The sequence below is a fragment of the Peromyscus maniculatus genome, chromosome 1, assembly GCF_049852395.1.
Source record: "Peromyscus maniculatus bairdii isolate BWxNUB_F1_BW_parent chromosome 1, HU_Pman_BW_mat_3.1, whole genome shotgun sequence".
Classification (NCBI taxonomy): Eukaryota; Metazoa; Chordata; class Mammalia; order Rodentia; family Cricetidae; genus Peromyscus; species Peromyscus maniculatus.
The window spans coordinates 211,548,008-211,560,680 of NC_134852.1; the positions used below are offsets into that span (position 1 = coordinate 211,548,008).

General features: G+C 43.7%; 1 protein-coding gene across 1 annotated transcript in view; it reads left to right on the forward strand.

The window, feature by feature from the left end:
* The window catches only part of Atrnl1 (attractin like 1), a 587,588-nt gene extending 575,754 nt beyond the window's left edge, over positions 1-11,834 (forward strand). The window contains exon 29 of the mRNA XM_006978477.4: positions 9,460-11,834. Coding sequence (XP_006978539.3) covers positions 9,460-9,581 — 122 coding nt within the window. The 3' untranslated portion in view covers positions 9,582-11,834. The remainder of the gene's footprint in view (positions 1-9,459) is intronic.
* Positions 11,835-12,673: the final 839 nt, after the last annotated feature.

Here is a 12,673-nt window from a genome sequence, read left to right on the forward strand (position 1 = left end):
AATTCAGCTGACCCAAAGTTGCCATGGAATGTGGAGGTTCATTACTGAAGACAGAAACAAGGCCCATGGTCATAATGGCCACTTGTGGGCTAATCCTTACAGAACCTATGACCACCTGTCCCTGCCTCCCTGGTGCACCTGTCCTCTGCACTGCTGGCCATCTTCTTGACATCATTCTCCTTTTTCTGCTGTTGTGGCCTGCTTCCCTCCAATGCAGGGTGTCCAGCTCCCTGCCAGGCCTGCTTCTGGCCCAGCACAGGAGCACAGGAAGCTGTACTTGCCAATGGCATTGAAAGACCTTTTCTGGCCCAGTGCAATACAAGGGCCAGACACATCCCCCTGTGCTGTTCCTGCCTGCAGGTGTCGGTGCTTGGTGCAGCCGTGTTTGGCTAATGCAAAGGCCAGGACTGCTTCTTGCAGAAGCACTTTCCCAGGTGAGAACAAACTTTGATCTGTGACCTGCTTTGGTTTTAGACACTACAGCAACAGTTAGTGTTGCTCCCCATACAAGCTCCTGGGATGTTCCCCAGGTCATCACAATCCCTGTGTCTAGGACACACAGCCTGGCTGATTCCGTTCAGTCATATGCTTCTGCACAGTGTTTGGATACATAGGCATCCGAGCCAGAAAAACAAGGAGTCAGCTCTGTGTCTGCTGAGTTTTCATCTCTCATAATTATCTCTCCAAAATACCTACCCTGTGCACCCCATTTCATTCTTACCACCCATGTTCCTTTTCTAGTTTAAGAAAAAAAAAAAAAAGCCTCTCCCCTGCTCCTGTGTGCCTTCCATGCCTGTTGATTGTGGTGATATTTCTGGCTGGCAAACTAAAAACCCACGTGCAATAGCAGCACAGCCAGGAGCTCATGTATCTTTGCCCCAGCTCCGTGCTCTCCGAGCACAGCCAGCTACCACACATTGCCTGCGTTATGCCCTCCGTACATGTTAATCAACTGGACCTGGACCGTCACTCCTATTTGCATACATTGTTACAATAATGTGCATACCGTCCTGAGGGCAATGCCTGGCTTGGTACATGCTTTTGATCAACGGTAGCAAAATGTTGTTTTGTGCCACTGTTGTTGTGGCCTTTATCACCATCGACAGTAATTAATGCCTTGGACCATACTGATTTCACATCTCTAACAGTGTGTTTTGCTTTTTCTTTTGGCTCAAAATTCTGCAGTGGATGTCTGTATTCAAGCCGCAGATTCCTTCTTTCTTTTGTCTGTAAAGTGAACAGAGCTAGAGTCCCACGACTCGGGGCAGGGGTTCAGGTCCCTGTACCCCCCAGCTGTGTGAACTGAACCAGTCACTTGTACACTCGGCTTCATGTTGGCCATCTGTGAAGCCAGGATAAAAATAGCTCCCTGACCCACTTCAACAAAATGGTCTTGAGGAGCAGCCTCGAGGGTGACTGAAAAGGCACGCTTTAACTGAGAAGTCGCAAGTTAATCATTAGTCGGATTTGAAATAACTCAAGCAGCATTAATGTAAACAGTGCTTATCCGTGATCTCGGCTACTTTCAAGTCCCCTAATGCATCAGCAGCACACACAGGCACGCATGTCCTCACAAGCTCTCGCTGTTCTCCCCACAGCACCAGGAGAATTCAGCCCTGAGAACGCAGTACAGTAGCAGCTCACTGCCCATGCTGTCTGAGAGTCCTCCAGTCTGTCTGTCTGCGTGTTGTCCCCCTTCTCTGACATTCTAACTCACAATCACACTTGGCTTTGAATGAATGAATGAATGAATGAATGAATGCTACCATGAGACATCATCACAGTTATACAGTTCCCAGTGCTTTCTCCATTCCTTCCTGTTTGGCTTGAGAATTTTCATATGAAGGTGATGATGATGATGATGATGATGATGACAACTGACATTTCATTTATTTTGAGATAATATTATTATATCTTTCCTCCTTCCAACCCCTATATATCCCTGCTTGCTCCCTTTCAAATTATTCATATCCTCTTTTAATTGTTGTTGTTGTTGGTGGTGGTGGTGGTGGTGGTGGTGTTATTGTTATTGTTGTTGTTGTTGTTGTTGGTGGTGGTGGTGGTGGTGGTGGTGGTGGTGGTGGTGGGTGTGTGTAAAACCTGTCCAGTCTGTATAATGTTACTTGTGCGTGTGTGTTTGTATTGTGCTCTTCTCTAGGGAAGACTGTTTCTCCCCCTCATAGTCCTTAGCTGCCTGTAGTTCTTTGTGTGGGGTGGAAGCCTGTGGTCTTTCCCCAGTCCACTTTGGCTCGCTTACTGTTGTCCTCATTCAGCTCATGTTTAGACGGTCATGTTGCTGAGACTTTGTGGGTGGAGCTTCTGACATTTCTAGGAACACAGTCTCACTGCAAACCCCCTGATCCTCTGGCCTTACAACCTTGCTGCTGCTCCTCTTCCAAAATGTCCCCTGTGTCGGGTGCTGCAGTGTGTTGTAGATGTATCCATTGGGACTTGACTGCACAACTTCAAACTTCGATTGGATGTGGTTTTCTGTAATGGTCCCTGTCTGTTGCAAAAAGTTTCCTTGATGAGGGGTGAGACTGCACTTGTCTGTGGGTGTAGGACAAATATTTAGAATGTTCTTAGGTATTATGCTGTGTTAGGAAAGTGGTGGTTGTAGGTTCCCCCCAAGATCCATGACTTGACTAGCCCAGGTAGCTGGCTAGGTGTCCAGTGCCAGGCATGGATTCTCTCTTGTTGATTAGAGAACTGTTGGCTACTGGCAGGATTCTTGCCTCTGCTGCAGCCTTAGGGTCATCATGCCATGCTGGTCGTTGTTATGATCACATGTGTCACAGCTGTGCAGAGCACTTGGCTGTCCCCTCTTTGGGAAGCTTGCAGGGCACCTCTGGTTCCACGAAAGCTCGTCCTCGGGGAGGAGGCATTAATTCGGGTAACTAACAGTTTTGAAATCTTAGGTAGCGGGCACTCAGAGACATCCTTCGTATACACTCTTCACCATAGCTTGGTCAAAAGACAACATGTTCTTGATGAACAGTGGCGTAAGTTCTGAGGGTTGCAGGTCTCTTACATCTTGCTATCTCACTTGTTACTTAGGGGCAAGAGCAGTTCCTATGGACAGCAGGCATTCAAGGAATACTTCCCTGTGAAGTGAATTGCTCTTCAGATAACCTTTTGATGTTTAGGAGTTGGGAGTTTTTGAGACATTTGTAGTTTACTGATGAAATCTGCAATAGTACCTTACAGCTTACAAAATACTTTTACATACATAATTTTATTTAGTTAAGAAACACTAAGATACAGTTTCTCTACACAATAAAAAACAAAATATGGCCATTGTCACAGTATTGTCTTTTTTCAGTTTCTCAACTAGTGATAAACACTTTGAAATTAAGGATTACTCTTCTTAAAATGAGGGATTATTATATCAAGAACTTTTGTTTTGTTTAAGGTCTTGGTCTTATTTGTTTTGAGACAGAATCTTAGGTAGGCTCAACTGTACCACAAACTCACAATCTTCCACTCGCCACCGCGAGAGCGCCGCACAGAATGGTTTCAATTGGCTTAGGAAAAGGGAAGTCTCAGTTTAGTTCCAAATTTACTTCCTAGCTTGGAAAGCTGGTGTGGTAAAGACTGGCGTTTTTACATGTCACAACTCTAAAAAAAGAAATTATATAAAAGAACCAAGTAAAATTTCCTACAGTGTAATTAAAATTAGAACTGATGAGAAATGGAGGAAGCCCCACCTGCTAAGCATCATGGGAATTCGCTTTAAATAATGATTTGAGACAGCACATTCCAGCCAATGAGGGATCACATCATACAAAGTCAAAGGGTATGCTCAACAATGTTATAGAAAGCTGGATCATATGTCCATGGAATTTATATGGTTATATTTTCTATAATTCAAACACTGTGCCTTTAAATGAAATTACACAATATTTTCATGTGTTAAAGGCCCAATGACATTTAATAAACAGAATACAAAGATCACTTAGATTTAGACACTGGCATCTGTGGTGGTCAGTGAGTTTTAGTAGGTGAGGGGAAACATTCCTTTAAGGCTCAGACAAGTATTACTGATCCATTTGTTATTCCAGTGTCTGGAACACTTGAAGTATTTCAGTTTTTATTCAACAATGTAACCTTTGGAGTTTTGCCTAATAATGACTTCACTTGTGTTAGCCTTCCAACAGATAAATTAAAATGGAAATGTGTATTTTCTAATTATGCATCCAGCTATGGCTGAGTATTGGCAAGCAGGGCCACACTGAATGTCCAGTGGCGGCTGCACAATGGTGAGAGTCTGTATGACATCAAAGTTTCCCAAAGTCACTTTCTTAATCATGTGAAGGATTACCAAGGCTCTGATCACAAGTATGTAGCTATATAGAATCAGAAGGAAAACATTCAAACATCCCAGCATGGTATTTCCATTTAAATCTGATTACAGTGAAATAAAACTGTAGCCATTAAAGGTTTAGAAGAACTACAAATACAAGCAGTAAAAGAAGACAGACAGTAAATGAGGCAGTAAACATTTCCGCGGGCACACAGTTTATGGCACTCATTCTGTCTTCTGGAGCAGACTGCAATTCAGTACAGACCCTGCACCATTCTCTGAACTCCACTTAAACCTGCAATTAACCTTTCACGCCTAATGAAGCTGTTTTCCAGGAAAATTAAAATATATAGTGGTGCTTGCTTTTACACAGACTTGGGAGGAAAGCATTTCAAAATGAATGACTTCTTCAAGGTTTCTATTGAAATGTAAAATGTAAGCACAGTGTCCGTGTATGACGTTGGGATATTCTTTCCAAAGCAGTTGCATTTGATGTGCAGTATTTATTCCTGTACTTATTAATTGTTCTTGCATAATTGCAAAAAAACATGCATCAGTCATTTTACGATTGCATTGTTACTACCAGAGCTTCCTGTTATGACTCACTTCCATGGGAAAACCAGGGTCTGCAAACAGTAACCGAACCCCTGATGTGTCGCTAGTGCTTGAAGAAGATGTATTTGCCAGTGAAGTGTTGGATTATAAGCTATAACTGTTCCTTCCTGTTCCAGACGTGTTTGCAAGTACTTACAGAGAGGTGAAGTTCTCAAATTATAGGAAGCAAATACAGTTGAGGTTCCAGCTACATCTAGTCTCTGTGCATTGTTCTCCTACTTACTAAACGGCTCTGGTGACTGTTGGCACCCAGCACTGTGACTGCTGAATCCAGCCCATTTGCTGAGGGAAATTCTGGTGTAACCACCTGCTTCCTTCACATCTTGTGCCCACCTGGGTGACCCCAGGGTAGCACGTTTGAAATACCCGGAAGTGCTGGGAGATGGGGAAACAGGAGGTGGACTTTCTTATGTAGTTTAGACTTGGAATTTAAATAATGTGTCACGGTGTCTGGTATTTAAGAATCAAAAGTCCAGAGAGCTAAGGCTTCCAGGAAATATTTAAACCCTAGCATTATTATTGAGTCTATGGGTACATATTGATGTACATTCTACCAGCCCGTAGTGCTGGCCCGTCACAATGACATGGTAAATGAAATTCCTTTAGACCGCCAGTCTAAGATAATGAATTGTCCCCACAGTTAATTGTATTGCCTTGATAACAAGGAACTATCGGAGGCCTAGAGAACACAATAAGTGGATTTCATCAGATGATTTGTGTGACGTTTTGAAAAATTATCCTCTGGAGTGACCTTATTTTAATGGAACTCTAGTGGCAATCAGCACGCACCACACTGCGCAGGAGCCGATGGCATACTTCCTCCTGTGGTACATGGCAGAGGGTCATCCCAGGAAAGCCCCTGGCAGGGAGAAGCTCTGGGCACTCCAGAGTGGGAGACAGTGGGTGCAGTAGAGCACCTCTGAGAACCCATTTCTGGATTATGTGGTTGGTGTGAACCTTGTTTTAAAATACAGAAAAGAGCTGAGATTACTTGTATCTGTATCTATCTCATCATCATTGCCAATGAGGAAATGAAACCACAATCTACATGAAAACCAGTGAAAGGTGTTTATTTCAAGAGCGTGCATTGGAAGGGAGTCAGCCACCTTCAGTGGAAGACTTGCCATCAGGCTACGGAGTGGGGAGGCTCTCAGAGGACAAGGGGATGCCTTTATGTCTAGACTGGAGAGCGTTGGTTACGGGAGCTGTAGATCGGCTAACTAGAAGTGGTGTTCTGCACAGTTGAGAGTGTTGGTTACGGGAGCTGTAGATCGGCTAACTAGAAGTGGTGTTCTGCACAGTTGGTTAGGGTGAACATTCCCTGTTTCCAGTTGTCCCACACTGGAACTGAAGGTTCAGATTAGGTAGGCTGCCTGGTTATTCATTAAGCCCTATTTGTTCATGAAGATGGTCCTTACTGAACCTTCATATGTAACATGAATTGCTAAACGGTCTTATTAATAAAAACCTGGAGCCAGATATTGGGGTAAAAAACTGAGAGATCAGAAAAGCAGAAAGAAGCCAGCCACATTCTTACCACTTGGAGATCCTTGGCCAAAGAGACCTACTTCCTGTATAACTACGCCTATATGCCTTTCTGTTCTGCATCTCACTTCCTCTCTCTGCCCAGCTACATTATTTCCTGTCTGTCTATGCAGACCTCCAGACCTCTATGGTTAATGCTGGGATTAAAGGCGTGTGTCACCATGCCTAGCTCTGTTCCCCGGATGGATCTCTGCCTCCTGAATGCTAGGATTAAAGGCATGTGCTTGACCTCTATGTTTACTATAGTGGCTGGCTTTTTCCTCTGACCCTCAGATAAGCTTTCATGGGCACACAATATATTGGGGGACACAATATATCACCCACCACATTCATGAGCGGTCTGCATTCCTGCCAGTGTGACTTGTTGCTCGATGGCATCCTGGGCTGCTCCTTGCAGCTCACAGACTGGTTTTCTGAACAGGCAGCTGGTGACAGGTCGGAGCTCTTATTTAGGGTCTGAATATTGTCTGTAGGTCCAGTCTGTTCCTCACATGCAACTTATTAGGGGAATGGAGGAAGATAGCATTCCTCCTTTAAAAGCTACTAAATTGACCTTTTGTCATTTGATGAAAGAGAAAGCAGACTAACAAACCTACAGACCAACACCTAGGCCTCCCACGTCCTTGTGTCCCTGCACAGTGTGGGGAGACAGGGTCTGTTTCAGTTCCTTACCCTTGAGGGCAGGCAGGATGAAGACTTGGCAACTTCTGGGTTGTTCTGGTGATTATAAAGTTTACCATATATCAAACAGGAAGAAATGCAAAATCAGAAACAAAATCCTTACATTTGACATTCAAGGTACACAAACACAAACAATCATGACCTTTGTGCTGTTCATAATTACGAGAATCTGAACTCCTGGTGGGTCACAAACCATGAGATCCGGTAAGGGAATCAAGCTTAACTCTGAATGAAAATGTCATCTAACCTATGCACAAGGCAAAGTGACCCTGAGTGTCCTCTATAACACAGGGTAGATGGCACTTAAATACCACTTTCCAAGGATTTCCAAAGTTCCCAGCATGCTTAGTGCTGTTTAGAGTTTAGAGTCTAAACAGGATTCATTGTTCATTTTCATAGAATAGCACAAAAGCCACCAAGTTAAAAGCATGATTTTCTATTTTATTTGTATATTAATTAAAATATGGTTTATGAATTTTCAGCTCAGTGTGTTCCCACGCTTCAGAATCCTGGGGTAAACTGGGAGTCTTGTGAGAAACAGTACTTTAATTAGGCTTTGGACTTCATATACTCCCAAATACAAAGAGGCCATGGCAGTGGAGAAGTAGCAGAATGTCCGACTCCTGATGTCACATCCACAGTAAGGGGAACAACATTTGGAGCCCTATGTAAATGAAAAAGTATTTTTCAGAGCTCTGGCATGATCTCCTACTTGGACGTAGTAATTATCAAAATTAGTGTAAGTCATCTCTGCCTACAGTAAAGGAGTTGTGTATTACTCCTTGTATTTGCCTGTCTCTGGATGAGTTGGTGCCAGGAGCCAAGGATGGGGAAGTTGTAAATCATGACAGAAGTATGCCAGCAGACCCGAGGAAACTTGAGGTCTCCTCCATCTGAACTTTCAGTTAGCATAACCAAAGGCTGTGGCTTTTTTCAGTTAAATCTTTCACATCCATGAAGTGAAGAAATAAAGTCTTGACTATGAGTAAACCCCACAACTCTGCAGCACTTCCAGAGTTCACATGTGCCTGTCAAAGAGCAAGAACAAGCCTGTTTCCAGTTTGAGCCTGTATTATCCCTACACATTTCAGGGCGATGCTAGCATTCTGAAGGGTACTTTGGCAGCACGTGGCTGCAACTGTAATTCCTTCTCTGTCTAGCCGCAGTGGCTCCTCCACCATTGCCCACTGTCTCTAGATGTCCTTGAGTGGATTTCCCTTCCAAACAGAACATGTCTAGTCATGAGCTCACCACATCCCTCCTCCCACCCTGCCTCCCTGTGCGGAAAAGCTCACGCACCTTCTCCAGTTCAACTTCTTCTGCTGGCCAACTTTCACTCAGGGGGTCAAAGGTGACCAAAATCTACTTTGAGGGAATCCAGTGGCCTCTGGTTAGGGCCTTCTAAGGTCAGGTGACCTTCTTCTACAGGTCTTCCTTTGTCCCATGGTTCTTTATTGTCATTTCTTTCTGTTTAGAAATCCCTGAGTTCTGTTCTTGCCAAATCATCATATTTGAAGCTTATTTAGAATAAATTGACCCATGAGAATGAAAGGATGCAGTAGCATCTTGTGTGGGATAATATCCAAAATAAAGATCTTCCTTGAGAAGCAGTGTGTGAAGATGCCCATGAGGATGTAAGGACTGGGTCAACTCACTTCAAAGTCAATTCTCCAAGACCTCGGCATTCTTCAGTCAGGTCTGAAGCAAGGCCAAGTATTCTGGCCCTTTGATGAAGAATGAGAATTTTAGACTATTATTTGTTTTACTCAAAAATTATAGAACACTACAGAAACAAAAGAGGCATGCTTGCTAGGGAGGGAGGAAGATAAATTGGTGTTGAATAGAGGGTTTTCAGGAGACAAAACTGTCTGGATAGCCGTTGGCAGCTCCGTGGTATGTAACGGTGGGAAGCCATTGGCCTGCCGATTGAAGCCACCTCAAGTGATAACCTTGCATCAATGTTCAGTGCTCCAACCTTCTTTTAAAAGACATATCTAATGAGTTTTGTTTATGGAAGCAAAAAACAAAATAGTAACCTTGGAAATTCCCAGTCCATCCAGAACAAACTATATTCAAACACAGGAAAGAGGAACAGTGTCCACAGCTGACCGCCACTTTCCTGAAGCTCTGATTCGGTTGCCCAGTATTATGGTCAGTTAGCTTCTTGTTCATCTCGTGTGTGCCGTTCACACTGCTAGCTAATCAATCAGATCCTGAGCACTTCATGGCTGAATGTGTTAGCATTATCCAGAGCCACCTCTGTCCATCTCAGATGTCTGTGTGAGCTTCTAAATGCCTGCCTCCTTTCTTTCCAGGCCTTGCTATCGCCAGTGCCCTGGTAGACATCTCCCAGCAGAAGCCTTCTGACAACAAAGACAAGACTTCCGGAGTCCGCAACCGGAAACACCTCTCCACGCGTCAAGGAACTTGTGTCTGAATGGAAACCACTTCTGTGCTGTGTGCTGGTTTCCTTCACAAATGGCTTCCGTTAAAGCTCTTCTGTGGCCTTGGGTTTTACAGAGGTTAATGTCCTAGGATCCAGGGCCCAAGTACAGTTCCCTCTAAGTGGGCAATGTCCCAAGTGGCCAAAGAATGCCAGTGAGTTTTTTAAAAGTAACAGTATTGATGGTCGCAAGTGATAAAGTCAGTTTTTATGGCTCTCAGGCTTAGAGCAATGTAACTTACTATGGAAAAAGATGTATATTGTTTCTTAATGCAGATGGAAATATGTAATTCATATAAACCAACTGTTTATATCCCAGGACTTTAAAGAAAGACATTTTATAATGCCTGAATGGTGAGAAATAGACAGTTTTTGCCTCATTAGCGAACGTAGGTTATTTGCATACGAGTGGAAAGTGAACAGATCATGGAAGCTGTAACTGCTGTTTTGTCTCATTATAAATATGAAAGCAAGGCTTTTATTTAATAACCTGAAGGTCATGTGTTTAAATGCTCCACATGACCACATAGTATCCAGAGTCAATTTGAGAATGTAACAATTTTCAACTAATGGGAACCCGGACCAGAGAGTTGGTCTGGATGGTGTGTGGCAGGAGGTCTGTTAGAATTTTGAGTGTGGGGAATGTTCTTGAAATGACAGAGCACAGGAAAGACTGCCTGGCAATCAGGTCCCTTCCTTCCACAAACAGTCTCCAGTTCAACAACCAGAAGACAGCCTGAACAGCCATTGGATAGCAGAGTCTCTGGTCCAAATGGTGATGCTTTGGTTGCTTGGGAATCACGGTGCGGTACCAGGCCAGAGTGTCCCTCAGAGTGTTCACCAGAGTGGGTCGTTTTCTTCCAGTGGTCTTCTGTTCCCTGGATCTCAGTGACCTTCTTCAAGTGTTACAGAACGTGTCTTAAAGGTAACACTTTGCAAGCCCCCTGCTACCACCGCCTTCCTGTCGAATGCGAGCACACAGGAGCCGGCCAGCAAGCCTCAGCAAATGTCCCATCCCCAAGGCAATCACACCGTGCGGGGAGGATGTCCACAGTCCGAAACCAAATCCATTGCTGGCCACATCCAAAACATCCCTAATGACACAAAACCCCAACTAACAGTAGAAAGGAAAGACAGAAGGACAGCTCTCATGTGGGACGGTCATTGTGTGCTGATACCGACCGAAGTTCACTGAATTCAGTCTGGAGTGGCCGTGGTTGACTTCAGGGTGACCACGGGAGAGATGAGAACCATGAACAAGATACCCAAAGCTGCTGCATACTCTGTAGTTTTCTTTAATATCAGAGTCATTACATCTAACCAGTGTTCTGTACTGTATACATACTTTTCATGTTCTTTGGAATTCTGGAGGGCGATGACACTTTACAATTAATGCCTAGTTACTTGCATGCCATGGTTGTACAGTAGCAGAATATGACCCTATTGCAATATTGAATATTTATTTCAAATTCCATGTATACATAGCTTAATTTGATGAGGACTGAGTGTAATATGTCACAGAAATGACCACAGAATATGTAGCTGCATCTTATAAAACATAGTTAGGTCGCATCTAACCATGATTGTCTTATTTTGATATCTAGCCTTTTGAATATAGTATATATTCTTTATGTTAGCATGATAAGTTACTCTATTTTCCATGCACTCAAAAGCAGATGAATTTGTAGAATAGTTTTAGTAATTTTCTCTCAGCCTGTGGGGTTTGGGTGGGAGAGGGAGGGCTGGTTATTGGTACTTCCCAGGATGTTTTCTCTCAGAAAACTAGTTGAGCTGAATTTGTAAATGTCTCCTAAAAACAATCAAGTAATTTGATCGACTTCTTTTAGACATTTTACATGTTGAATTTTCCGATGAAATGATAAATTGGCCAAACTGGTCATTATAAAGATCTAGTCATTTGAAAATAAAGAAGTTGCTCATTTTGTTGAATCCCCAACAGTTGTCTCTAGAGAAAGCTCATACAACAAAGGTCAAGTACACCAGACCTGTCTGAGTCATCCAAGCTGCCAGCAGTCAATGCCCGCGTGGAGGAGCTGCCCAGTCTCATCCACCGTGAATCCTACAGGGTTCTTAAAACTTGAAAATCTGAATTTTAGAGAATTATGGAATTTAATGCAATGTCACACTCTACTGTTAACTCTGTGGCCAATTATGCAATATATTCTCAGCTTATAAAACTTTTTACTGGAAATAAAATTCTTCACCCCTGGGTGAAGTGAACCGAAAGTGTTGATCTCCGTGCCTGCTCTTCCCACCACCCCTCCTGACTGCTTTCAATTCGGGTGCTTTTGAATGGGAGCCTCAACATTTCACCATAGAATGACTTGAGGAATCCTCATCATCTAAGATCTCACTGCTAAGTCTGAGCACTTTCAGACAGATAGAATGGAGTTTCAAAATTAACCTGGGACCATTATTTGGGCAACTAGAGAAAAATCCTAGTGAAAACACAGTATGCTTGTGTTTATGATTTGGTTTCGTAAATTTTAAAAAGAGTTAAGATTCTCATAATTGCTTTGAAGGAGTGAAAAGCTAAGTTAGTGATGTGCAGGAAGGAGAAGTGATGTGGAGTGAGTGTGTGTGTGCGTGTGTGTGTGTGTGTGCGTGTGTGCGTGTGTGCGTGTGTGCGTGTGTGCGTGTGTGTGTGTGTGTGTGTGTGTGTGTGTGTGTGTGTGTGTGTGTTGACAGCAGGTATCTTCCTCAGTCAGTCTTCATGTTATCACCTTACTTGATTTGATCCAGGTTGTGAGACAGGATCTCTCACTGAGCCTGGGGGTTGCTGATTTATGTAGACTGGCGGGCCAGTGAGCCCGGGGATCCTCTGGTCTGTCTCCCCAGTGGACTCCAGAGGATGGGCCACAGGTCCTCAAGCTTGCAGGGCAAACCCTTGACCCACCGAGCCATCTCCCAACTCTGTCATGTTCTAGTCCATAGGGAAACATTAATTAGAACATCTGTCCAATCAATTCTTGCTGTACTTTCTGACATCTCATTCTCTTTGGGCGTTAATGAGACAGAGGTAGCTGTGTGGTGGCTGTTGCCCCTGCCATGGGATCATTTAGAGA